At 42.6% G+C, this 26,826-nt stretch overlaps 1 protein-coding gene across 1 annotated transcript; it reads right to left on the bottom strand.

The window, feature by feature from the left end:
- YWHAQ (tyrosine 3-monooxygenase/tryptophan 5-monooxygenase activation protein theta) lies at nucleotides 1-21,723 on the bottom strand. The gene is made up of 6 exons (XM_030944280.1): nucleotides 21,567-21,723; nucleotides 20,164-20,542; nucleotides 5,099-5,222; nucleotides 2,577-2,740; nucleotides 2,116-2,211; nucleotides 1-1,071 (listed from the first exon to the last, which is right to left on the bottom strand). Exons 2-6 carry the CDS (start codon nucleotides 20,455-20,457, stop codon nucleotides 1,012-1,014), a joined length of 738 nt encoding a protein of 245 aa, XP_030800140.1. The 5' UTR covers nucleotides 20,458-20,542; nucleotides 21,567-21,723; the 3' UTR covers nucleotides 1-1,011.
- Between the last annotated feature and the right edge of the window lie 5,103 nt (nucleotides 21,724-26,826).

Below are 26,826 nucleotides of genomic sequence, written 5' to 3'. Positions count from 1 at the left end.
GTGGTTTATAAAATGTAATTTTATTTAATGTTACTTTGCTGTTACAGAGGGCATAACATTTTCACAAGGCTTTTTTGGGACTACAATCAATGATTAGCAACACACAATAGTGGTCCAAACTCTCTAACAATCACTGGACAAACTTGACACCTTCTCACATGTGCACAAACCTGCATGGAAAAGTACTAAATTTTATACTTGGACATGTGAACTTCAATTGGTTTTCCCATTCCAGTGTATTAAGAAATGACATGCACTTTAGTCTGCCAAAAAGCACTGCCTGTACTCCAGCAGTAACATGCTGCTTCTAATACATAGTAAAGTGAATACCAGAACTACAAAGGCAGGAGTGTAAGTGAACTTTTATTGGGAAGGGATATCAACTTAAACAGCAGCAACTGAAGATTAAGAGAAGCCCCTGTTTTTGAACACATAAGCTTCTGTATTACATGATACGGGAAGCAACTCAATTTGTGGTTTTCCAAACTTTAAATGCTCAACTTGATCTGGCCCAAAACTTTCATATTCCTACTGAAACGAATACACAGTAGCATGTGAAAGTCAATTATGGAAAGGAAACCCTGCAGAATAAGAAGGGAATGTGGAGAATTAAATGCTATGTGGAACACTCTTTAGTTGCAATTAACTACATTTTCATATCTTACTGTAATACAAAACACAGTCAACTGGCAGGAACTGGTTCAGATTTGTTTTTAAATACCAGGTACACTTTAGTCCGCTACATAAGTGTTTGGAAGTTACTCATGTTTATATGAAATGAAGCTATTAATACTTTTCTACAGCAGTAACCGCACACCAGGAAGGCCAGGACAAACACAAATCAAGGAATGGAGTTTTCCCAAAGCTGCAGTGTGAAAAGACTATAAATTGATTTCCATACACATGGATGGGTTTTCTTTGCTATAGGAAATCCAAGTGGAGCTATAAGGAATGGAGACGTGTAAAAAGGTTTTTTGAGAAGGAAAGGGAGAATGACGCCCCATGTGCAGTTTAGTTTTCTGCACCTTCTGCAGCATCACATTCTTCTCCTGCACTGTCTGATGTCCATAACTAAAAAGAAAAGAAGAACAGTGTCAGCTTTCAGAAGTGCAGCTTGAATTCCAAAAAGAGACACCTACTGAGTGTAAGGAAAAGATAATGAATTAGACTTAAGGATGCCCACAGAGTACCAGTGCACTGCACTGCACAGCCCTGTCTGCCAGCACTTGCTGGGGCAGAGGTAACTGGACAGAGCTCCCCACGCACAGGGCACAAGGAGCTTTTCCCCTCAGGCAGAGCACATATGTTCTCAATGGCTCCAGCTCTTGTGCCTAACAGTGAGCTCTGCCATCGATCCCAGGCCATTCAACAGCCCCAACAGCAGCTCCAAGGGCAACTTCCATTTCAAACACAGCAGGCTGAATCCTGCAAGTGTAGACTGCCACTCTGGTTATCGAAGCTAAGCACTTCACTCTGCTACCAACAGGCACTTCTACTGCAAAATAATAATTGCTGTTGTCATTTTAAACACAGTAATTATTCAGAGAGGATATTCCCCAAAAAACTGCCATAGTTGCATATTTTAATACAACTTAGTTGTTCCATAAAGCACTTTTCTTAAATGGTTTATCATTATAATAACATACTCAAACTGATTTTATTCTTTGTACACTGAAATTTCAGAGCTTTTGAATGAAAATCAGGGCAACAAGTAAAGCAAGCTACACTGGATGTACACCAGTAGAAACTTTGTTTTGAGGTAGTCATCAAAAAAGTTTGAGTAAAATTCCCTGATACGTCACAGATGACCTTTTTTAATTCCTTGTCCTATCTTAATATATTAGGTTGGGCTGAATGCCTCTTCTCTCCTCTACCATAAAGGCCATCACACCAGGAAGAATGTGAGCTATCCAGGCTGCTATTCCAGATTACACAGCATGAAGTCAGACATCAACTTACACAACATTCAAACTAAGTTATGAAAAGGTATCATAGGCAAACAGCCCAAGTCAGTGCTGTGCTTTGTGTGAGAGGAAAGTAAAGATTTTTTTCCATCACAAATTCAGTCTAAGCAAACATCTGAAGAACCAGATAATACATAAAAATGCAACTTACTGTTAGGTTGTCTCTAAGCAACTGCATGATGAGAGTACTGTCTTTGTATGAGTCTTCGTTCAGTGTATCAAGTTCTGCAATTGCCTCATCAAACGCCTGGAACAATTAAATCATCTTTAGCCTTTCTTTTAACTGATCATTAAGCACAATCTAAACCTATCAGAAAAGGTAGCTTAAAAAAAAAAAAGGCAACATCAGACATTAAATGACCTGCTCTACTTGAAACAAAACCATACTAAAGACATAATAAAAGCTTCCCATGCTGCTGAAAATTTAAGTCACATTGTAAATACAGCCTGCTTGTACCCCTTCAATCCCACTAACAATATGAGCTAGGAAACCAGAAACTTTAAATATGATCATTTCATTCACAAACTCTAGGAAACAATAATTCATACCGTTTTAAGCATAAACTCTCTTCTACTTTCCCTGCAGGCATACTGGAAAAAAAAGTTACTTACTGTCTTTGCCAGTGTGCAGGCAAGCTCAGGATTGTTGAGAATCTCATAATAAAATACAGAGAAGTTAAGAGCTAGACCCAAGCGAATTGGATGTGTTGGCTGCATCTCCTTCTTGCTGATATCAAATGCCTCCTGATAAGCTCCCTGTGAGTTTTCTATTGTTTCTGTAAAAGAATGATAAACAAACTGGTTTTGAGTTAATTTAAATTTTTTTAAAGATATTCCTACCTAGATCTCTCCATCTGTAGGAGATTGTACATAAGCCCGTTCTTAGGAAAATAGTGCACTTACTTTAATCAAAGTAATCACTGTACACCCATGTTAAGTACAGCTGCCACACTGACAAAGCACAAGGAGCAAACTGAGCTATTACAGAGCAAAGGTATTCAAGAGAATAAACACAAAGAACTTGGTAAACACAAGCATCCAAGACTACTTCAGTCTTCAGTGGCCTTTGACACTTTGGGGGTGGAGACGGCGGGAAGCATTTGTGCATTTCTTTTGCTACACAACTCACACTTCATTCCTTTCTCAGGATGAACATGCTCATGTGAGTTATGTGTGCAGAGTAAAGAAGGCCCAATTCTTTGAGGAAGTTTGGAAGGCACATACAGCATGTTGCTGAAAAACTAAAAGTTTGCCTCCAAAATCTGCGTGTAGACAGGTCAAGATTAAAAGCCTGAATGTTGTGCCCAAAATAACTGGGACAAACCACACAGAAAAGAGGTCACGAGGTCAGAGAGTACTTCAGGAGTGCTACCTATAATCTATTCCAGATTCACTTCTGACAGACAACCAAAGGGCCAACAGCTGCCCTAAACATGCTGCAGAATGGAAAGAGACTGCAGGAAAAGAAAGGCTATTGTCAGAGCTCAAAATACTCTGTGAGGGAGCTAGCTAGTACTGGCACTGCTCCAGCAAATGCTGGTAAAAGAACTTGGTAAGTAAAATATAGTAAGTATTGAAAAGAGTCAAGACAGACAATATTTACACAGTAATGAGTGCTGAAGGACTATCCATTTGTTGAGAACAAGTAAAAGAAGGCAAAAGGCTAGCAAATCCAGGAGATAAATTAGCTTATAAATACATAAAATATATTTGAAACTGAGAAAATAAACAGATGTTTTGAGGTGGAACATCAGAAAAGCCTAAAGTCTTGAAGTTTATAAGAAGTTAATCAGAAAAGTCCGCATGGTGATACACATTGACTGTAACTTCAGAGCTAAACCCCAGCAGGATCTGCTAACAAGGCTGTATCAATCAACCTCTGCACTGTATCCCCTATCAGCATGTGCGGCATTTAACTGCAATCATTTTAGCAAACAGGAGCTGGTATTTCTATGCTTGAACAAGCCTAGATTTGTAGCTGTTGCTTGAGACAAAGTATAAATCACGATCTTTCTGAAAGCCAAAGGCAAGTTTTCTCTGCTACCCATGGACTTGCTGCTGCTACTTGAATCAAATTAAGGGTTAGGAATTTCTGAATGCAACACATTAATGTAAAGCCTTTTACTCCATTCTGTATGTCTTCATCTTTCACCATGAATGCTCCTACAATAGAGACAGACTAACAAAGCCTTTACTGAAGGGACAACCAGCCCCATCCTCCCATTGTGCTCTGCCATCGGTTTCAGGCAGCCAACAGGGTCAGACCCTGCCACACCCAACCCCAGGGGACACCACAGCATCCACGGGTTCCAGCAGTCCCTCTCCTTGGTGTCACAGCATTACTGCACAACTAATCTTAGTCTGTTATGTACAAACAGATCACTAGCTTATGCCATAGCAGTTTTTAACATCACAACACCATCTGGGCACCTTGCAAGACAGTTTTAATAATTAATTCAATACATCTTCTCAATACAGAGTTAAAATCTTCCCCAGAAGAGGTTCCCGAGGTACTTACAACTACCCATGCACCTGGTCTAACTCCTAGGAAAGGTCTACAGTCTCAAGATGCCCAGTATCAAGTGGCAGTTTCCAGGCTTTTCCTGCTGAATCCAAACAGGCAAACTAAAATTCCCATTAAAATCAGTAATTTTAGAGTACAGCTCATGCTTTTTTGCTAGAGTATCAACCTAGTGGGTTCTTTATAAACATAGGTGACTACAATGAAGTCTGCTTGACAGTGAAATGGTTAAAATTTAAAGACCAACAGGACTCTACCATGGAGCACAAAATGTTACAGAGATTTGTTTACCTGCCCCAACCAACTTTATTTTAGTAAATAATTACAAACAAGCAATATTAAATATATTATCCTACCTTCACCTAAATTGTTTTCCAGAAGATTTGAATAAGCATTATGGAACAACTGTTCAGGAATTTAGGGTAGATGACAGGAACACCAGCTAAAATTCCCTGGCATACTTAAGGTCTAGTCAGATTTTGCTCTCAGTCTGTATGAAAACTGGAGATTTCTGACTGAAACACTGCTGACTTGTGTGAATTTGGAGTCTGTGTATTTCATTTCCTGGCCCCTCACCCACGGACCAGAGCTGGGAAAGACCCAAGGTACTTACGTTTTCTGTCATCACCACAGGCAACCTCAGCAAGGTATCGGAAGTAGTCTCCCTTCATCTTCAGGTAGAATACCTTGCTCTCTGGATTAGTTGCATTAGCTATTAAATATTTGTCCAAGAGCTCCTGAAACAACAACAAAACACACATTGACATATTGCAAACACCACTGCAACTAAGTTCAATCTACTTCTCTGCCAGATTTGAGTTCATCCAGTTTGGATGGACTCAAACGTTTGCTACAAGGCTAAACAGAGTTCTAAGGCACATTTAGAACTAGAACAGATACACACTTATTCCAACAAACTGAGTTGGCACACAACCATTAAGATGAACAGCCAACTGGCCAATCAGACTACAAGTAACAAGGAAAAGTTTACTGATGTACAGTTTCAGGACCAAGTTTAGTTTCAGGATATACACTTCTCATTTCAAAAACGTTGCAAATGACTAAGCTTTTACTGGAAAAGCAAAACACAACACAAAGTTTCAAAACTACTTTTTTTTCATCAATTCTGTTTATTAGACTTGTGATAAGGAATCTCCAGCCCACCTACCACATGGAGTCAAGGATTCAAACCCATTCAGTCAGCAGCCAACCTCACCAAACTGCACCAGCTCTTCACAAGGCTCTAAAGGAACACCTGGCTGCAGCACAGCAGGGAGGCATCCTCATATCCACCTTGTTATGCCCAGAATGAAAAAAGCTATACAGTGCTCTCCAGCACACCCTGAGCTGCTGCAAACATCACTCCCCTTGTTCATCGCTCCCCTACCTGACACCAGAAGGACAAGGAAAGGTTTGCAAGCCTCCAGCAAGAGAAGGCAAGTCTCTCTCCAAGGCTGCAAGTCATCCTAAGACAGGGGTGAAGAAAGGAGAGAAGAGGTACAGGACTTTCCCCTAAAGAACAGGGTAGTTCAGAGAACTGACAAGCAGCAGAACAGCTTCTGGCTGACCTTGCCCCTGAACTCCAGAGATTTTACCCAACTCATTACTACAGCCACCCATCTTCTCCAGAGTTGACAAAAGATGCAAGTGAGTTCAGATACACTCAAGGAAACCCTGCAGTACTCAGAGAAACTTCACAGTAGGAATGTAAGTGATAAAGATCTGCATTTACTTATTTGGAAAGTAAACAGGTCAAAAAAGGAGCAGAAAGTTTCCACAAGGCTTGCAGCTGGCTAGTTAAGATTTTTGTTACAGGAACATGTATCCAAATACATGAAGCAACTACAAAGGAAATATTCAAGGAACTCTTAGGTTTCTGCACAAAAATCCTTAGCACTTTAACTGACTACTAGAGCACTATTATCAAAACAAGCTAATTTTAGACACAAACTTACTCCCTAAGCACACCACCATACCATTATTACTTCCTTTAATGATCAATAGAAGCAGAGCAGTCCTGTTCAAAGCGTTTACTCAATCCAAGTCCATTTGAGGTTTTGGCAACTATTTTAAACTGACACTTGTAGTAGGGTACTTCCAATTGGGTTAAAAAAGCATTTTTGCATCCAAACTGTATGCATCCCATGGATGCAACACTGCAGTGCCCAGACAAGCTGTCTCAGAGATCCCCACCAAGGCAGTAAGGCAAGAACAGAGTCATACCTGGCCTTGATACCACCCTAGGGAAAGCAGCAGAAGGTAAGATGATACCAAGCCTGACACACCCTTGCACCTACCAAATCAAAGACAGACGTTTTTAGGAGTTTGTGTAAAGCTATAAAACCACTGCCAAAGCCTAGACACTGGTTATTTGGCAAAGGCATAAGTGAGGAATCTGTGTAGCAGTTTAACACAGCCAAGTGTTCGGGGGCTTGAGCAAACATAGAGAACAGTGCAGCTCACTGGTGTTATGGAAAAAGCAGCAAAACCTTAGGTCTGTTTCAAAACAAGAGTTAAAAGGTAGTAGGCAGCTGGGTACTACAACACTGTATTAATACTGTTATTGTGCATGAATCATTCCATATTAGAATGAGTTATTCCCACTCTACAGGCTTCTTCAAAGAAAAAAAACTTCACATTTTGGCTCAATGTTTTCCTGCTGCTTTTCTCCTATGGCAATGTCCACGTCAGCCATAAAAGTGCAACACTGCACAAACCAGTTTCGGTCTCTGAGACAACAACGTGATAACGTCAAGTCTAACATTTGAGTTTGATTTTCCAAGAAACTGCCCAGAATGATGAAACCTGACACATAATACACCTGTGGTTTAGAAAGGTTCCTTAAATCCATGATGTTTGAAAAGTAACCACCAGCTTCCAAAACCCATCCTATGTTTGGGACTGCATTAAGTAGCAGAGATGTGATCTATCCATGTGCTCAGATGAACTGTGCCACAGTCTAAGGAGCACTGACCAGACAAGCAGTGAAGATACTATATACCATTTTAAACCAGATATTTTGCAAAACTGTATCTTTGATTCACCTTTCAAATACTGAAATACAACTTTCAAGATGTTACAACTACATCAAATACTGAAATACAACTTTCAAGATGTTACAACTACATCAACAAGGAACAATCTCAGGCATTTTTCTTTTATGCTTTCCAAAACACAGAAATTTACTGTATACTTAGCACACAAAAAGTATTACCCATTTTATTACAAAATTTTGTCTTTTTGTGGAAGAGGCAGCTCTAGCTCTAGAGCTGATCTGGCTTGGTTACAGCTGAAAAATACTTAACCCCTGGAATCTAGTGCACACTAAAGAATGTTTACAGGAAAGCTTTAGCGTGGCAAATTTAAGCCAAATCTGAAAGCTACACTCCCTAGGGCATTAGTGTCCACTTTTCCCTCCCCCCAGATGGGGTAGGCCACACACTTTTTCTGGGAATATGAAAAGATTTTGCTGTGCTAGCCCTCACGAGCAAGCAGCACTATGGACTGTGTCAGTGCATCCCTAAAATGCTGCCTTCGTTACGCACATCTGATAACCAGTGGCTCTGTCCAAACTTCAGAGAAGCTTAGAGAAAAATGTGATGCTGAGAATGAGCTACAGTTTTTCAGACAGCAAGGAGTAGGTTATTTCCTAGGCACTTCTCAGGTGGAGAAGCTCAGTAGCCCAGCAGCTCTCACTCCCAGTTCATCTTAAGGGCCTCCTAATCCTTACATAACACAAGTAAGGAAGAGACCTGTGCCTTTTCCTTCAGCTAGGGTGGAACATTCTCATTCTGGACTTTACATATTCAATTCTGTTTTTTTAATAGCCTTAAATGGAACAAAATCTCATTTATGAATCACATAGGATAGAACAGAATCCAAACAGACTTTGAGTGAAGTTGATTATTTTTCAGGCCAGATGTTACTCCTTCAAATCAATAATTTATTTGGTGTACTTCATGAGCCATTCATCTCAGGATTATCATAACTTCTTGGAAGGCATCTTACCCTCCCTCTCAGAGACAAAATGCCGGTGGGGTAGTGAGAGCAGACAGCACAGTAAGCCAAATTATTTGCTTTACACTGCTATGAGTCAGTAATAGCCAGGAAAACTCACAATTTCCTGCATCTCTTCTCTCATCTTTCCTCACCTGGACATTTTTACCTTTCCAGCAGGAGGAATTAGCCAGGAATCCTAATTTTCAACATCAGCTGATATTAAGTAAAATGGCTACAGGCAGGCAAAGCAATGAAGCAGACCACAGAGAGCATCAAAATTCTTGTGATTTTACCTAGGCAGAGACAAGCTCTGCAAGAGGCATGATTCTGGGATGAAGTAAGGCAATACAGTAGTAGGCTGCCATCCATGCTCACATCCAGTGAATGTGCCCATCCCTTTTATGTACTAAAATACAGCTGCCACCACCACTTAAGAATTGCAGCTCTTCCCATCACCTTCTAAACCAAGCCTTGAAAAACCAGCAATGATGTGCTCTGCACCACAAAACATGCCTCAGAAGCTGCATGAAAGCCACACGATGCCCAAGCTGCTGATCTGCCCTGATGGGGGTGTCTCTCAGAAGCAGCAGTATGAAGATGCAGGAATCAAAGCTCTATCCTCAGACCAGACCCTTTGTGTCCCTCTGCAAACTACAATAGGTTTGCAGTGTGACACTCTGTGGTTGGTAGCTGCTGCCTCCTCCACGCTGCCATATTACGCTCAAGCGGTGTGCTGGTCCTCCTAGAGCGTGACAAGATTTCCCACTCCTCTTCTCCTAAGTGCTGCTCATCCATCCCAGTTTATTTCCACCTTCACAGTGTGCTAACACTCTTGTCATCCTAACAGCATCGTATTCTCATATATGATATTCTTTTCCCCTCCCATGAAAGGAAGGTTTATTTATCTATTATAGAGATGCCAGCAACAAAGGGCTGATGCTCCCTGGAACAGGTCTGCAGCTGCCTGAAGAAGCCATGGGGAGCAGGCTGGGAGCCTGGCTTCCCAGGACTTCTTCCCCTGAAAGCTGAATTTTTTTTCTTTCTCTCTCCACTGGCAAACACATTCCTCCACATGCAAATGACACTTACATTTCAATTGCCTTTTTGGATCCTTCTCCACTCTACTCTTGCTCTTTCCCAACTAGGGAAGTATCCTCTCAGTCCCTTTTCCCTTCTGTTTAAGTAGGCTCAAGGGTTGAGCACATGGTGCTCACTGACCACAGCAATTAACCTGAGCCAGAAATACTACGTCAGTCTATCTGCTCTCATCACTTCCCCATTTTTTCAGCTTTATGAAAAGCAAGCCCTGAAGGAATGTCAGGCATACCTTTACCTGAAGGTATGTCTGACACAGACAAAGCAGGTCCCTGAAGACAGAGCTCCTTAATAATTATTTGTGGTGTGTGCATCCAGCCAACCTCTCCTTACAATACACTGGCACACCTCCCCTGCAATTCATGTTCCAGTCCCACTCCACACATGCTCCCTGTTACCTCTTTTTAGGACAACGCCCCCTTGTAAAAGCTAACATCATAACAGAAAGTCCCACTTTGTCCCCACCTAAGCCTATTTTAAAAGGCAAGACTGATTGAGACATTAAGTTCAACCAAGTGTACACTAAATACTTTCTATACAGTTTAACTACAGGGCAGGTTCAAGTGGCAGAAAAATACTACTGCTATCTTGTCTGTGCTGTTCTCTCTTCCCATTTTTTTGGAAAAAAAATCTCAACAGCAAAGATGAATTTGAAAAAAACCATCTTGAATACCCAACTGATCTTTTAGTTTCCTTCAGTGGTTGTGCCATTTAGACTTGGACTTCAGTAACAGTAGCAAGTACATGAGTGCAAGTCTCCTCCAATTATATATTCCAATACCACTAGCTAGTGGATACATTCTTCACACTTAACCATTCAATACCAGGGGATAAAGGTGAACCAGGTCAGCTCCAGAGATTATCTACTCATCACAACTAGTTTGAGGCCAATTTTCAAAGGACATTAAAGACAGCATGTGCTTAGGTACAGACAGAAGTTCTCAATGTGGTATACTCAAGTAACCCAAAACTTTTACAATGTCACCATCACTCAGACGTCAACACCTATGACAATTTTGGGTCACAACACTAGCACCAAGTTATTTAATGTTATGCTATTAAAAGACAGATCTACATTGCCATTTGCATTCCTCACCGAGTAGTTTATCATTAATTTTGTTCCACTAAAAGGAAAAAAGTCAAAAAGCAACCATCAGAAACAGCAATGCTCTCCAAAAGTTTGTCCCATAAGTTAAGCTGCTGCATGGTATTTAGCAAGGAGGACTGTACTGATGCTCTAAATGGCTGGCACACAACTTTCTGAATGAAGTCTATGTTGGATAGTTTGATTTTTCAAGTTGTTTTGTTTCAGCAATACTCTTGAGCCTTAAGCCCATGTATCTTACTTCAAATGTTTAAAATACCTTGTTTCAGCACCATCTCCATCTTCTGGGAATGTAATTTTAAAGGCTATTTTTAAAAGTGAACATCCTAACAGTTTGTGTGAAGTAATTGGCATTTGCAGGTTTTAGTGATTTAAAACAATGTCCTCCACCTGGCTTGAACTCACATGACACAAAAAGCATCTAGAAAAAATCCAAAATCTTATAGTAGTAATTTTTTGAAAGAAGAAAAAACTAATAAATATCAACACTTATAAAATCAAAGAAATTATATTCCTCCTCACTGTATAATGAAAAAGTTCAATTATATGAAAAAAAATAAAGAAGAAAAAGAAAAAAGAAACCAAGTTGAACTTCTGCTTAGCAGCTCTTAGCTGTCCAAGTGTTCTCAGACCTGCCAGCAGAGGAGGTGCTGTCATTCCAGAATACCAATTTTTCACAGGTTTTACAGGAACTAGACTGAGTTTCATTGCTCTTTCCTAGATGTTTCTTTGTTTTCTGAACTGACACTGAATGTTCTCTATTTTGAGCTGTAAGTGCTTTTGGGTTGTTTTGTTTATCAAGGAGCACAGCCTCCAGGAGCACAGATGTTACCTGGGTAACAGCAAGTAACTGATTACTCAATGTTGTACCATACACTAATTGGCCAAACCCCACAGAACCAAAAAGTCACACGCAAGTGGAGAAACTGTTTCAAAATAAACCTATTTTGAGACAAGGTTCCTAAAAATAATACACAAGGCACAGAGTGCATGTCAACGCTTCTAGCCAGTTAACTCACCACCCTGAAACACAGATTCAACATCAGTCCCATCTAGATGAGCAGCCTGCATCTCACAGGAACACCATGAGTGTATGAGACTACATGAATTCAGGGCTGCAGTATGCAAAATATCTGAAAAATTATTCAGTCTCAAGTATTTCTGACAGTCCATCCAGACCCAATATAAAAAAAAAAAAGACCTAGAAGCAGCATAGACAGAAATGGTTTCCACCCCAACTGCAGTCAAAAAGCAAAGCTAAAGTTGGTGAGGCATCTCAGACCAACATAATCACCTAATATAACTTAAATGTGAATTTAAACACATCAAATATTCCAAAGTCTCTGACAGCACCGATGATTGGTGTGGGCTCAGACCTTTCAATAAGGCTTCTACTCACAAATGACTGCCTGTTTTAATCATCTAGCAGAGTAGTATTTAAGACTTCTTGACTATTTTAAGTAAAATCAGTCATTCCAAAGTCCACAGTATGACTCACTGAAACCTAGGTGTTTTTTAACGTTCAGCAGTTGTTTTCTTGACAGGAAAGGGAGAGTCTCCTGCTGCAACAGTAAGATCGCTTTACTTTCAACACTGTAATTCAGCGGAACTGAGTTCTTCATCCTTCAGGATTCAAGCTCTATGCATCAACTCCTTTTGGGAGAACAGTAAGTGATTTTCATACAGACCTCTCCAGACTAACAGTGTTTCAGTTTATGTATTGAGGAAAATATGTGTGTGCCTTTCCAGTAATGGCATGGCCTTAAGATGACCTGACAAAGCACCACTGAAAGCAGAGACAAATGTACCTGACATGAAAACAGAGAGGGTGACCTAATTCATCTTTTCCATTTGGTTCCATGTCTTTGTCTATACAGTTTTAAGAACTGGCAGCCAATACCTAGGATTGGCCCTGAATGAAGTATCTGGAATCTCACTTAACAAATGCACTGAAAGCCTGAGCTGCAGCACGTCTGCCCACACTATTCCCACCTGGGGCTGAGATTAATTTAATTTAGAATTTACACTCACTGCTTATACTTCTCCTCAAGTTAGAAAGTTCTGTGGTCCCCAGAGAACTATGTAAGCCAGGAACTAGAAATGTATGGAAATACAAGTTCTCCTTTCTACAGATTTTTCAGACAAGATGAACAATACAGTGAAAGTCAGAGAACTATTTAAGTTTTTATGGAAGACCCTAAAGTTTTCCAGTTTCCCCCATCAAATGTAGAAATGAGTATTAAAAAAGAAGACATTCCTCTTTTCAAAAATTATAAATTTTTGACGAATTAATGGCCATACAACACAGCCAAAAGCTTCCAGGAAAAATTCCTTGGTATCTGACAAATTTATCTCAAATTGATTCTAACATTCTTCCACAACTGCGTTTTACATATTTCTAATTCCTCAAAATACTTCCAAGTGCTCTTCCCTTCTTAGCAAACACACATTTTAGACACCAAATCCTTCCCTTCAGAATCCTGGCAGAATCCTGAAAGAATCTAAAACCTTCTTTCATCATCCATTCTTGACATTGTATAATATGATGGAATCAAACAAAAAATTTTCATTTAAAAATCAAATTTTCATTTAAAAACACTTCTATGCTCTGAAGCTACAGAAGCCCAAAGGTGAGATTAACTGACTGGCCAAGGTATAGCTAGACTAACAGCACTCAAGAGGAACAACAGCACACAGGAGTTATGTGGTCTTAAGGTACATTGCCCTTATGCAAAGGATTAATTTTGACTTGCTTTAGTTCTCATATCTGGGAGCTCTTGATCAGAGGCTTGGGATCACTGAAACTCAAAATGGTAACACAACAGATGCACTTTCATCCCATTGCATAGTGTAGCTTGGAAGAGCCTTTTGCATCATCCAACTTTATCTTGAAGGAAACCCAGCAATGTATTATTTTACTCATCTATTGGGACTGTGATTGGGAGCGTGCCAGTAATTTATTATTCCCCGAATGAGACAACCTACAACAACTTCCTGATAAAGTTTTGTCTAGGAATGATGTGGCTGTCAGTCAGGTAAGAGTATATATAGTGTATTTAGAAAAGCTATTATTAAAGCAAATGCAAATTCTTCTGTGTTCAGAGCTGAACACTACTCATGTATCAGGCTACTTCAGTGAATGGACCATATAAATTAAAGGAGAGAATAAAGAGCAATAGAGCAAATAATAAATCTTTATCAATATTAGAAATGGGTAAATCAAACCCTTGATTACCTAACAAATTTAGAGACAGCTAGAAGCAAAATCATAGCTAATTCAGGACTTCCAGTTCTTAGATCTTGACACCTGATGTTTTGGTGGGTGCACAGACTACAGGATGTGAAACTCAGCATTCAAATTGTTTTGGTGCCTCTCCTAAGTGCCCAGCTCACAAAAACTGGGCAGTGTTATATAATCAGATATAGAGGATGGGTTAGTAAATGACAAGCTTACAAATCCTCAGTACGCACAGCTGAAGTGTTCTCATGTTGGTTCCAGCTTCCAGGGATGCAGAAAGGATGAGGAGGAACTTGTAAACACCCCTCCAATAAACTTGGTGGAGCTCTACTGAGCATCACAAATGCAGTGCTCAAGAATAGTTATTACTTACCTTACCTTTGTGACAAAATTGGCTTCAAGTTTATTGGCAGTAAGAAAGCACCTGGCCCCTCAGTCTCCAAGGCCAAGAGCATAAAGCTAAATACGAAAACACTGATTAATCGAGTGCGCACCTTCACCTACCAAACTTACAAAGTACACCCATGCACTTTTACCAGCCCTTCCTCTGCTGTTTTCCTTGCTGCCTTCCTCTGAAAACCAGGCATCCCCCCACAACTGAAATCAGAATACCAAGCTGCAGTGCCTGTACAGAAACTGTACAATCTACTCCTTTAATACTGTACTAAACCACCCCAAATGGCATAATGTCAAAGAAATCAAGTGTAATAACTTTCAAACTCAAGTGTGTTCTTTCCCCATCAAGTTCTCTCTCTCTCACATCCAGGCTTCTGTGTTTTTCTTCAGAAAGGCACCTCATCACATTAGTATCCAAGGTAGTAGAAGTGCCTGTGAGACAACTGTCTAGCAGGTAAGCATGACAGCGATTTACAAAATCTGTTAAAAGCTTCACTGCATTAGCAGAAAAACAGAATTTTTGGTTTTCTTGTCCAGTTCGACCTAGTGAGCACATCCTACTTTCTCAAGGCCACCAAAGCCATAAATGTCCTCCAAGAAATTTAGTAATTCTAGATGTAAGGGGAGGGGGCAGCAAGCAATGACTGCATGGGATGGAGGCTGCAGCTCCAAGAATTCCTTGAACTATTCTCAGCTGGACTCTTGAACAGTTACAGTCTGTTCAAGAACCTCAGTGCACTCTAGGCTTTGTTTCTGCAAGAATCAGTCCCTTTTCAGAAATGATTAAGTTTCCTTGGCACAAGAGTGAGGATTCCAGCAGCAGATTCTATTGAAAGATGACAGAGAAGATAAGAGAAGGTAAAACTATGAATAAGTCAAGTTCTGATCTAAGTTTCAAGCATATTGCACTAAAAAAATTAAACTATGAAGTTCCACAATTCTTACCACAAATGTGTGGATGGTTGCTAGAAGTTGTGCTAAGAACACAAAGGAAAAATAATCTCTCTCTCCACAAATTACTTTTCACAAAAAAAGATTATTTATTCCAAACTATTAATTCAATTCACATTCATTCCACAATTCTGGACTTAGCAAGAAGTAACATTCCCAACCTAACTTTTATGAAGTAGCCTTTCCCTTTAGTCAGTCACTTAAGAATAGCAGTTCTTTTAACTTAAAAAGGGTTAAAAGTGTACTTGCAACACTGTCCCAACCACAACTAGGACAACTAACTCAAGTCCAAATGTAATATTAAGTGATTAGCATGCCTGATCTTCAAAATAAAACTGCATCCTACACGGTTTCCTGTATCAAAAGACTATATGTAATACCCTTTTATTTATGGGTTTCACCTCTATACCACATACATTTCTGTACAAACTCTCTTCCCTGACAACAGCAACACAGAAACAAAGAATTCACAAGATATGAAATTTTGGTAAATTGTTTAGACAGCACCATGAAGCTGATACCTACTGAATATGACAAATTTCTACATGTGCAAAAAAAACCCCACAAAGATTTCACTTTTCTGTAGGCCAAAAGTAACAGCAGGGAAGAAAGAATGCTATGGTCAAAGTTATTCATCATCAGACACCAGATATTTTAGCTGATATGAGGAATCTATTTGCTACTGCAAGAAAATGCCAACTTCACTTTCAATGGACCTCTGAACTTGTGCTGTTGATACAAACTGCTCTAAACATTACTTTCTAGCATGGGGATTTTTGTTCTACTCATTTTAAGTGACTAACTTTAGAACTAGATTTACAAAATGGGCAATAATCAGAAGTGGACAGATTTTTTTACTCATTTTCATTCGCTTTTATTGTTTCTTAAGTATGTGAAGCAGCAGCAACAACATTGCAACCATGGGGAGGAGGGAGGGAGGAAGGAAGGAAAGGGGAGCTGGCAAGAGCAACACACCAAATACGTGCTTTCAACAATTAACAGTAAAATCTCAGAAGATCAAAGCATCCCACCAGCCTTAAGACAGTAAAAATACAGACAATACACACCTATAGCTCAAAACTATTTCATTGCAGGCACTGCCACAGGGTGGCAAAAAGAACCAACAGCACAAGTAATGTGACTGCTCCTTCATTTCTCAGAGTTCACAATGCCATCGCTCATTTCTAGAGAAACAAGCCAACATGGGCCTGACACAATACAATGTAAAAACGTTTACAGAGGACACTCTGAAAACTGATGTTGAGAAACAACTTAAAAGCCTCAGGTATGTAACTTTTCTACACACAATTTTCTAAGAATATTTAAAAAACACTTTACACTTTAGCTAGAGACAGGTGAAGTAACAATCAAGACACAGTTGTTTTCAAGCCCTAATGACTTCGCATATTTATCAAAATTTAAACTGCAGGCGAACAGTTACCAAATCTTATCTCTATTACTCCACGAAGAGCTCCAACACATCAGGACCTAGAAACTGAACACATGCAAACAGGCACAAAACCCCTCATGCTGTAAGTGGAGAGTACTTCCAGGCAAGGGTTGCTGTCTTCCCTGCCTTCACATTACTGCTCTCTAAAGAACAAAGGAGCCTGAATGCAACACAAGTTATAGCCATGCAAAACGACCAAGGCTCTCAGAAAACCCACCAGTTTAATCTACTTTCCCAGAAAGGTTCCAATTCAGAAGTTAACTTCTTAAAAAAAACTACTGTCACTGAACAGTGAAGCGTGCATATAATGAAGCAGATCTTATACTGTGTGTTCCATCTTCAAAGTTCCCCACATCATTTCACTAATTATGGGAAAGTTGCTGCTGCATCCACCCCTTCTACATTATCTAGTACCTGTCTTGAAATCGTTCAAGTCAAGAGAAAGCAACATGAACTTTGTGCTCAGAGTATATGAATCAACATAGTGCAACTTTATCTTTAAAAAAATTAAGTTGCTAACCTGTTTCTTTAGTCAAGGAGACAAGAGTTTCAAGAACAGTTCTAACTATGAGTCATAAGGGATGATTCAACATTAACTCTCTACATTACCAAAGAATTAGTCAATCAATACAGGGAGTTCAGCAAAACCTCCTAGTGTACCTTTCAAATAAAACATTTATGCAAGTTGTTTGACAGCCATACCATTTCTCCATTAAAGAGCTACTCTCATCTCAAAGACCAGTCATAAAATTAACAGCTAAAAACCATTCAGATCATGCCTGCTTGCAAGACAGGCAGTTCAAGAATGACAGTTAAATAATCAGTAAAAGCTTTATTTTTATGTATACATCTATATACAGATGATCTCAATGTAATTTTGAATGTTTGTATTTCTAGTGGTGATTAAATTTAAGTTCTTTATCAAACCATGATCTGAAATAATGCCTACTTAACTGGCTTGGGGCATTTTTTTTGCAGGAAAAAAAGTAACTACAGATTCCATGTTCCTGCCATTTTAATAAAAAAAGGAGCAGTATTTTTAATGCTCGTACAAGTACTTCTACACGAAGATTTAGAAATATGCCACACCAGTAGTTAAAAAAAACCTCTTGAAAAAACTGTTAGTAGTATGACTAACAGCAGTCACACTCCACCCAACACACCCACCCTTGCTAAATCCAAATACTCCAGATGACAAGCAACCTTTCCATACTACTTGCCAGCAGTTGTTACAGTTTAGCTGCCTTCCTAGAATTAAAAAAGCATCTCTGAGATCAGCTGAAGAGATCTGAAAAAGGCACAAGCTGTTACCATAGTACTAGTACAGAAGAAATTACCATTCAAAGGAGGAGCCAAACCCATGGTGTGGCTCAGCTTTAGGAAACCCATCCTTTGTAATGCCTGCTCCTCCAGAATTCCAACCTCTCACATGCTGACTCATGGATATGGAGGAGGAAAGGGAGAGGGAATCAGAAGAGAACAGAACTGCACATGGCCCTCAAAGGAAGAATAAAAAAAGGAAGGCTTGCAGTAGATAGCCAACACCTCCTTCTACCAAAGGAAGGCACATCTTTGCAGCAAGTCAGGACAGGACAGGAAAAGCATGCTCAGCTGCAGGTTTTGGTCTTCACTACTTCCTGCAGCCTTGCAGGCCGGAAGGGGAGAGCTGCCAACAGGCCATTGCTGAGAACAGAGAATGACTAGAATGCATTGAAAAAATCATCTAGCACAGGAAGAGCTCGCTTTCCCTACACTAGAGGTCTGTGCTAGCATGGCTACCAGAATATCTGCCGGCCACCATCAGACGGGGTGGAATAACTTCAGTAGAGACACTGTGTGAAGGGGTTCGCTGCCTCTCCCTATGGAAACACAAGTTCCTCGTCAAAATGGTACAACCAGTATGAGATTTTATGCATCACCTTCTCCAAGGCACTACATTTGGTAAAAGGACAAAGGGAGATTAAGAAGTCTGAAGAGCGAGCTTTACATGGAGGCCCCAAGAAATTAGTTCTGAAGTGGGGCACTGAGTAGAGAAAGAAGAGTGACACAAATGCTGGCACTTATCACACAGGGTTCTAGTGAAACTTTTGTAACAGGAAGCAGGAATCCTACAGAAGTCCCATCATTTTCACAAAGGTGAAACTTTCACAATTTCAATACACCTGTAACTGGAGAAACAATTTTGCTCTTGTGAAAGGCATGGGCTCTTAAATGTGCTAAGGAATGAACTGATTCATAAAGCTAATAAATACGAAAATTATTTTCAAGACAAATCACTTTGATTTAGAAAGAAAAAACAAACCTAGGTGGCAGCATACAAGGAAGCATATAGGTATTTTCAGCACAATCCAAAGAAGCACTCCCTTGTACGTGAGACAGAACACTTAATCATGAAGAAAAATCAGTTACTTCCAGACTAGTTACCTTTAAATTCACATCTCCTAAACAAATCTAGAATAAATTTACCTCAAAATTGTCTATTTCCTTATAGACTTGCTTCCTCCTGGTCTCACATTAGCAATACTATACACCAAAAAAAAAAGGTAACTAAGAGGAGCAAATCAACCACTGAAGATGATCTGCCACAGAATTACTACTGCATTATGCACATGCAATTTCTTGCAGATACAATTCCCTGGTCATGTAGAACTGGGTCCAGCAGCCTCCACACTGCTGACACACATCTCTTGAGCTCCCCACTACAGTTTTCCTATCAATAGCATCTGGAATTCTGCTGCTTCCACAGAAATATACTTCTGGGTTTAATGCATGCTTAGGGTGTCATTCTAGTCTTTACATCTTAGCTTTACACTGCTCCATAATTACTGCAAACTCATCTCAAAGATACCCTGAAAACTCAGCTTGCATCTAACAAAGACAATTTGTACATGTCTCTTTCCCCCCTTCAATACAGATGTCTAAGTTTGTAAAATCAAATTTATAACATTCCTCAAAATGTCTCCTGGAGACCCCTTTAGAGTATTTTTCTTCATGAGGAAGTAAACAAAATGTAGACAGCATTTCAATGTTTGCAGAAAGTTATTAGCTGATCAGAATAAAGGGGTTTTCACATTTTCAGCTTATTTTATGAATAGGTTTACTAACCACAGGAGAGGCTAAATTCTCTGTATCTCTGCAACTACCTGATGAAATACTGCATATGGATCACTCCACCCAAAAATGTACCTCACAGACACCCAAAACCGAGTATCTCAAATGTCTCTACACATATAGGGCTAATAGCATAGTGCAATTGATTCTCCTGATCACGGTGACCCATGTAAGGGTTCTAGAAGTTATGGTACTGACCTCACCTACCCCAGCACAACACTCGTTATATGCTCCAACCAAGTTCCCAATGCTTCTCCCAGTACAGCAGCACACTTAAATACCGCATTTCTTTACCTTAAACAAAATATAAGAAAAAACTAAGTCCCCACTTACCAGCACCGTGGTGCAGATGGACCTGAGCTCAGACTCCACCTTCTCCCGATAGTCCTTGATAAGCTGCATCTTCTTGTCACTGGTGTCTGTCTTCTGCTCGATGCTGGAGATGACCCTCCAGGCCGAGCGCCGCCCCCCCACCACGTTCTTGTAGGCCACGGAGAGCAGGTTGCGCTCCTCGTTGGACAGCTCGGCCCCTTGCTCCGTTACCGCCTTCATGCAGGTGGCCATGTCATCGTAGCGCTCGGCCTGCTCAGCCAGCTTGGCTTTCTGGATCAACTCGGTCTTATCCATGGTGGCTGGCAGTGGGATAAGAGCAGCGCAGTAGCAGAAGAAGCTGGAGATGTCACAGTATCAACACAAGAATGCACCTCAAAACCTGACAAAAAGAAGACAGCAACCATGATGCCAGGATAAACACCACCGAACACGACCCTACAGCACCCACTGCAACCCAGCAAAAAACGAGAATTACTGTGAGCCTTGCCTTCCCTTCCCCATCTCCAGGTGCTCCTCCTGGAGAGGCGGACTGCAACATCCTGCGCTTCCATGCAAGGCTACGAGGACTCGTCCCAAGGGTCCACCCCTCGGGAAACCACGACCTAGAAACCCAGGCGGAGAAGTCACACTCGGTCGGTGCTATCCAAGGGACGGCAGCCAGACGCCCAAGCAGTGGAAAGAGCTGCTTTTCCATCAGAAAAAAGTCATCACCCCGCTTTTCCTTCGTGGCCTACGTGAGCATATTAATATGCCTTCTAACAGGGACCGTGAAATGATTCCTGGTTACCACCCTGCCTAGGGCCCTCGCCCAAATCCCTGCCCCCGTGTGCTAGCAGCCCCGCGGGCGAGCGCCGGAGGCAGGCGAGCATGAATGCCGGGACTGGCGGGAAAAAATACATAATAAAAGCAGCAAGACGAGCTCGGCGCCGGCGAACGCAGCAGGGGTTAAACCCCTCCAGGACCCGCCTCCCTGGGGGCGAGCGAGGCCGGGGCCGCGAGGCCGGGGAGGGGGCCCCGGGCGCTTCTCCTCCCCGCGGCGGGGCGCGGCAGACCCGGGCCTCCCGTCTGCCCCGGCGGCCGCCGATCCGGACCTCGGCGCGGCGGGGGCCCCGCGCTGCCGGCGGGGAGCGCGGCGGCTCCCGGCACATGGCAGCGGGTGCGGTCTCGGGCTCAGCGGCCGCATCTCCTGGGACGGCGGGGGGAGCGAGGGCGGCCGGCGGAGTCCCCGTGGCGACGGGGCGGGAAGAGGAAGCGGCGACGGGTGCGAAATGGCGGCGCTGGATGCACCTCCCGCTCCCCGGGGCCGCCAAGCTCTCCACGCCGCGATCACAAAATGGAGGACGCGGCGGGAGGAGGCGGCGGAGCGGAGCCCATCCCGCCGCCGGCTGCGGCCCCGCGCTCACCTGGGTCCGCCGGGCTGTGGGGCCGGGCCGCACCCGGTCGGTGCCGCGCTCGGGGCTGTGGCGGAGAGAAAGAGCCGCTCCCGTCTCGGCCGAGCCAGCGCTGAAGGGCGTTGGCGCGCGCACCGACCCGCTGCGCGGCCCGCGCCCACGCGGCCAATAGCGGCCCGGCCTGCGCTCCCGGCCCCGCCCCCCGCGCGCCGCCGGCCAATCGGAGAGGAGCGCGCCGCCGCGGGGGCGAGCGCGGGCAGGGCGCGAGCTCGGCTGGGTCCGTGGGCTGCGGCTGGGGCCACGGGGTTTCCTCCAATGAGATCCAGGGTGGGGTGACGTCACTGTCGCCATGGTGACACCGCTACAACCCCCCTCCGCCCTTGCCGCTCCCCTCCCGCCCGGCGCCCGGCACCGGGAAGGGGAAGGGGACCGGGGAGCGGGGATGGCGGGAGGGGTCCCGGGGCTCCCTGTGGGAGGGCCCGGCCGAGGCGGTGCCCGTGCCGGCGGCGGGGCGGGAGCGGGGGGCGAGGCGGTGCCCGGGCCCGCAGCACGGCGGCTGTTGTTCCGCCCGCGGGCGGCCGTGCCCTCGAGCCGCTGCTCCCCGCAGCGCCGGCGGGCGGGAGCTCCCGCAGGAGCGGGCGGCGAGCCCGGCCCTGCCCGGGCGGCCCCGCGGCGGCTTGGGCGCGGCACGGCTGGGAGCGGCCGGGCGGCCCTTCGGGAGCGGCCGGGCGGCCCTTCCGGAGCGGGCCGGGCGAAGTCCGGGCGCTGCCGCCGCCTGGTGCCAGGGCCGGCCGGGTCTGGTACAGGCACTGCGGGGCTTCGCATTCGCGAGTACGTGTTCCCGGAGCTCCAGGCAGCATTTCCCATAAGGAACAATCAGTATATTTGCTTGTTTTCATCCTCTTGATTTCACCTTAATTCTCTAGAGGTCAGACCTTGCTATGACGTACAATAGTAGCGAGTTACCCACCCGTGGCTGGATAAAGGATAAAGGTGAGGCGCCTATGGCCATATATAGGTCCAAACCGTTGGCTGAGTAGATGCATGACTTGTGTGCACTCACGCTGCCCGAGCCTCGGAGGATGTGGTAAGGACACGGTGGGTTTGTGTTGTTGGTCTTGCCGCACAAAATCAGGTCAAGTGCATCTGGTGAATCAGGGCTCAGGCGAGGTCAGGCTCTCCAGTGCCTGTGCAGTACCAGGTCTGTCCGTCAAGTGATGAGATTTCTCACCTTTGTTTTCAGCATCACCAAATATAGTCATACCGAGGAACTTCAGCATCCAGATGGGATGATGAATTCTCTGAATCAATCTCAGGATGTTACTGTCTCAGCTCATAAAGCTCTTGGTCTGTGTTTGGACTAGAACTGGGATTGTGTATGTGGAAATTTGAGCTGTACTGTGAACAAGACACTTTTCTTTGTCATTTGAGTTTGGGAAACATTGCTTCATTAGAAAAAAAAAATAGAACCATAGATAACAACCTTTTCAAATTTAATGAAACTCAGAAACTGCTCTGGATCTCCCCCAGAAGTTACCTCTTGATAACTTGCTACAGTTTTAGGATGCCCATTTATTCTTCCTTGTTGGTAGGATATGTTCTCATTTTCATTAGTCCCTATTAATTATCTTCATTTACATGAAGAAAAGACCAAAATTGACCAATTGTGTAACAAAACCTTTTTTAATAACACCATGTCTCTATCGACTAACCATTCCACCTATAAGGTGTGGGTGAGTGTGTTTTATTTGAGGAAGGACAGCTGACTTAATTGAGGCTACTTCTTTTGCTGATTCACCTCAGAAAAGGAGAAGATATTAAGAATTACCCTCCTAACATTTAGTTCCCATTTCTCTCCCTCCTATTGAGAGGCTACATTAAGAAATTAACAGAATTAACAGAACCAAGTTAAGAGTTGGGAGGAGCTGAGCAGAGCGGTTTGTGTGCACAGAGCAGTGTAATGGATGTAGACTGAACTGCATGCATGATGCAGTCTGATGTATGTGTGCAGAGTAGCTGTGTGGCCTTTGTGTCTGATGTCAAACCCCCCCCTGTGCTCCTTGCTTTTCAGGCTTGGGTCTTGTGGGCTAACATGCCATAAGATTGCCCAGCAATATCAATTTAATCACATAGCCAAAAGCTTATTTCCCCAGAAGAATCCTGTTGCTGAGTAGGAATGTTGTCTTTTGGGGAGCTTTTCAGAGAAGGGACTTGAAGAATTTCTTGTTTTTAAATGAGAAAAATAAATGTTAAGAGGAGATTTGATGTTGTCTCAAAGGAAGAGTAAATGGCATGGATATAGAATTGTTGTTTAAATGGGAGACAAATGTGTGTAAAATGGTCAGTAATGAATTTAGACTGTAACTTAGAAGGATTGGAATTTTCAGTGCAATGAGGCCACGAGACAGTTTTCCTGTGCTGAGGGCAGGAAGCCCATCCACTCAGAAAGAAGAGCCTGATGAGTTTATAAAAGTGCTTATGTGATGCAGTTGCCTGGGATAGCAGGAGAGTAAGCTCCAGAAGCTTTCCAAATCTGTGTTTCTTTTATTGCTTATTACATATTCTTATACATGCTTAGTCCATGTGTAATTTAATGTGCAGTTTACTGCATAACATTATCCTTTATTGGATTAAAAAAACTAATTTCCTGTAGAGCATTCAGGAGTGCTATAATCTTACTGACCATTAAGGACTTTACCCTTGTCACCACTATGAAATGGTTGGCATCATTTTTTCTTGTGTGCAGGAAATTAAAAATATCAACACTTCTGGTTACCTATATGAAGAAATGTAAGCCTTAATTTCCCAAGTGTTAAATACCCTATCAAAGACCTTCATTTCCAGGGTGGTAAATGCTTTATGCTGCTTTGCATGTAGAGAAAGTTCACCTCCCACTGACTTCAGATGCACCTACTCACATTCAGCATCTTAGCAGCTCACACCACAAATTACTCAATTGGGGTGTGGGAGAAAAATAAGGAATATATATAATGCAAATTCCTCAGACTTACATGTGAACTTTACAACAGAGTTAAAAAACAGTTTTCTAGAGCGTCTGTTATTTGCTATGAGAATTTTCTTGCTTTTTCTCAGTAGAACCAGCCCCCTCCATCAAATGCTTTCCATCTCTACAGCAAAAGAGGTTGAGATGGTACAGGCAGGAGCTTCCTTCCTACTGTCTGTACAACAGGTACATGGCAGGTCAAAGTGGCATCTCACCAAGCAAATATACAGCACTGTGAATGAAGCTGAACACACAAACAAAGAACCCCCGAAAGCAGACTTCTGTCATGGGATTTACCCAGACTACCACTGAACAACAGTGTGAGCGAGCTCTTTGGATATGCAGCATGCTCCTGAACTATCCACAACAGTCCTGTCATGGGTAGCAGTAGAAAAACTTGCTCATTTTGTGTCCTGCCTTGAGTGGGACGGAGATTCTTTACTTCTAGTCTTGTGTCTGCTCACTTAATGGCCAGAGAATATATTTTATGTTTATTAAGGCCCTGTGTTCTGGTGTTAAGGACTTTTCTCTTTTGCTCCCATACTCTTCCTGTAATCTTCTCCTTATTATCTGCCCCCTAATTTACACTGCTATCCCATCTTGTTCTCTTCTGATTCCTACCTTCTGCTCAGCTCCTGCCTGTACACTTGTTCTCCTACTGTCATTCTTTCTGTATCTGCACCCTCTGCCCTTCCTTTGTTGTTCCAACTTTTACTAAAACTTCTGGGCAGAGAAGAAGACTTGTTTAGGAGGCCTAGACATTTAGCAGTCTTATATGAGAGCTGGAGTCTTAAGGAAATTCTGCAGGCAAATTTTAAGATGTAGCTGAGGGTATTAAAATTGAGTTTTCTCTTTATGATTTCCATGTTTGGTTAATTTTTCATGAAACCAGTGTAAGACTTAGCTTCCATCTGGCCAACTTCTTGAAGAGTTTTAAGGTGCCACTCTGATGGTTGCAGGTGTTGGAATTCTTTGATAATCAAATTGTAATAAAGTGTGTCATCCTGGACAAAACTGGAGTTCTCTCTGATTTTCTCTTTGAAAAACAGCTAAACCATTCTAGCTAAAACATGAAAAACATTCAAAGTCTGTTCATACAGACTAATGTGTATTTAAGCCTTTGGAGAGGAACTAAACCAGTGGTCATGACTCTTCTAGATAAAACTTAAATTTACTTAAATTCGTTTATGTTGCACTTGGTTGGGGGACTTAGGAATGAAAGGATAGGATCTCTTGTTACCCTTGTATTTTTTTCTCATATCTTAAAGGTGCTAGAGGGTGGCACAAGTGCTCTTATATTAAAAATAGAAAGTCACCCATGCAAGAGGCTAAAGCACCATCAAGTCCAGTTAAGTGACAAATAAATGTGAGTCAGTGGGATCAAGCTCTTTAAACAGTATCCTGATTCCATATTCTGTCTGTACTCTGCTGTGAGGAGGCCATAGGACTTCTTAAATTTTTGAAAATACTTTCATGGCTTGCTCACAGCTAATTGCTAATTGCTCCAGAGGACAAGCCTCTGAAGATGCTGATGAATGTGTAGCTACTGCTGGGTGCTGTTTTATGCAAATAGTTTTCTTCTGCTGGGAGAAGAGGGATCAAGGAATACTTGGGTTAGGAAGGTGAGTGTCAGCATGGGAGGGTGGTACTGAACCTCAGTTCTGCTGCTGAGTGCCATTTGTCTGGTTTAAGTGGCTTCACGATAAGTGTATCTCCATGCTGGGACTAATTTGGTCATTGCTTGTAAAGGATGGTATTGATTAATATTGATATCTGCTGCAAGGTAAATGCTGGTGTAGTCTGATGTGCTGAGGCAGCTACTGATCATGGTTGATAGGAGTGTCTCAGCCTTTGTCTGACACTCTTCCCTCCTACCATTTCAGTAACTGATATTAGATTCCATGCCTGGTTTTGGAAGGTGCAGTATACATAACCTTATTGAACATGACAGGGTTTCGCTGTATCCTTTCCATCTGTGGCATGTGGTACTGGAGAGTGCAATAGGCTCTGGGGGGCAGAGTCAAGCCTGTGTTACCTGGGTGAACCATCTCCCTACCTCAGAGAGCTTTCCTTTCCTCCTGACGGGCCTGTGAGGGAGGGAAGGAGGATGCTGGCTAAACAGAACCATTCCCTTTTTTGTGCTGTTGGCATTAAAATGCAGGTTTGTCTGTTTTGGTCCTAAGCAGGTCCAGTGAATCTCTTGTGAAGTAGATCCAAAGCCTTGGGACCTCACTGTGCTGCAGCTGTCAGGAGACACATGTGCTGGAG

Source organism: Camarhynchus parvulus, chromosome 3 (genome assembly GCF_901933205.1).
Source record: "Camarhynchus parvulus chromosome 3, STF_HiC, whole genome shotgun sequence".
NCBI lineage: Eukaryota > Metazoa > Chordata > Aves > Passeriformes > Thraupidae > Camarhynchus > Camarhynchus parvulus.
This window is presented reverse-complemented; position numbering and strand designations above follow the sequence as displayed.

Bases quoted from the DNA above. Each gene is read 5' to 3' on its own strand.
- YWHAQ (XM_030944280.1), bottom strand. From the start codon at position 20,457: ATGGATAAGACCGAGTTGATCCAGAAAGCCAAGCTGGCTGAGCAGGCC. The intron at 2,212-2,576 runs GTAAGTAACTTT...TAATTGTTCCAG, and splicing joins CCTGCACACTGGCAAAGACA to GCGTTTGATGAGGCAATTGC. The intron at 1,072-2,115 runs GTAAGTTGCATT...TTTTCTTTTTAG, and splicing joins TGCTTAGAGACAACCTAACA to TTATGGACATCAGACAGTGC.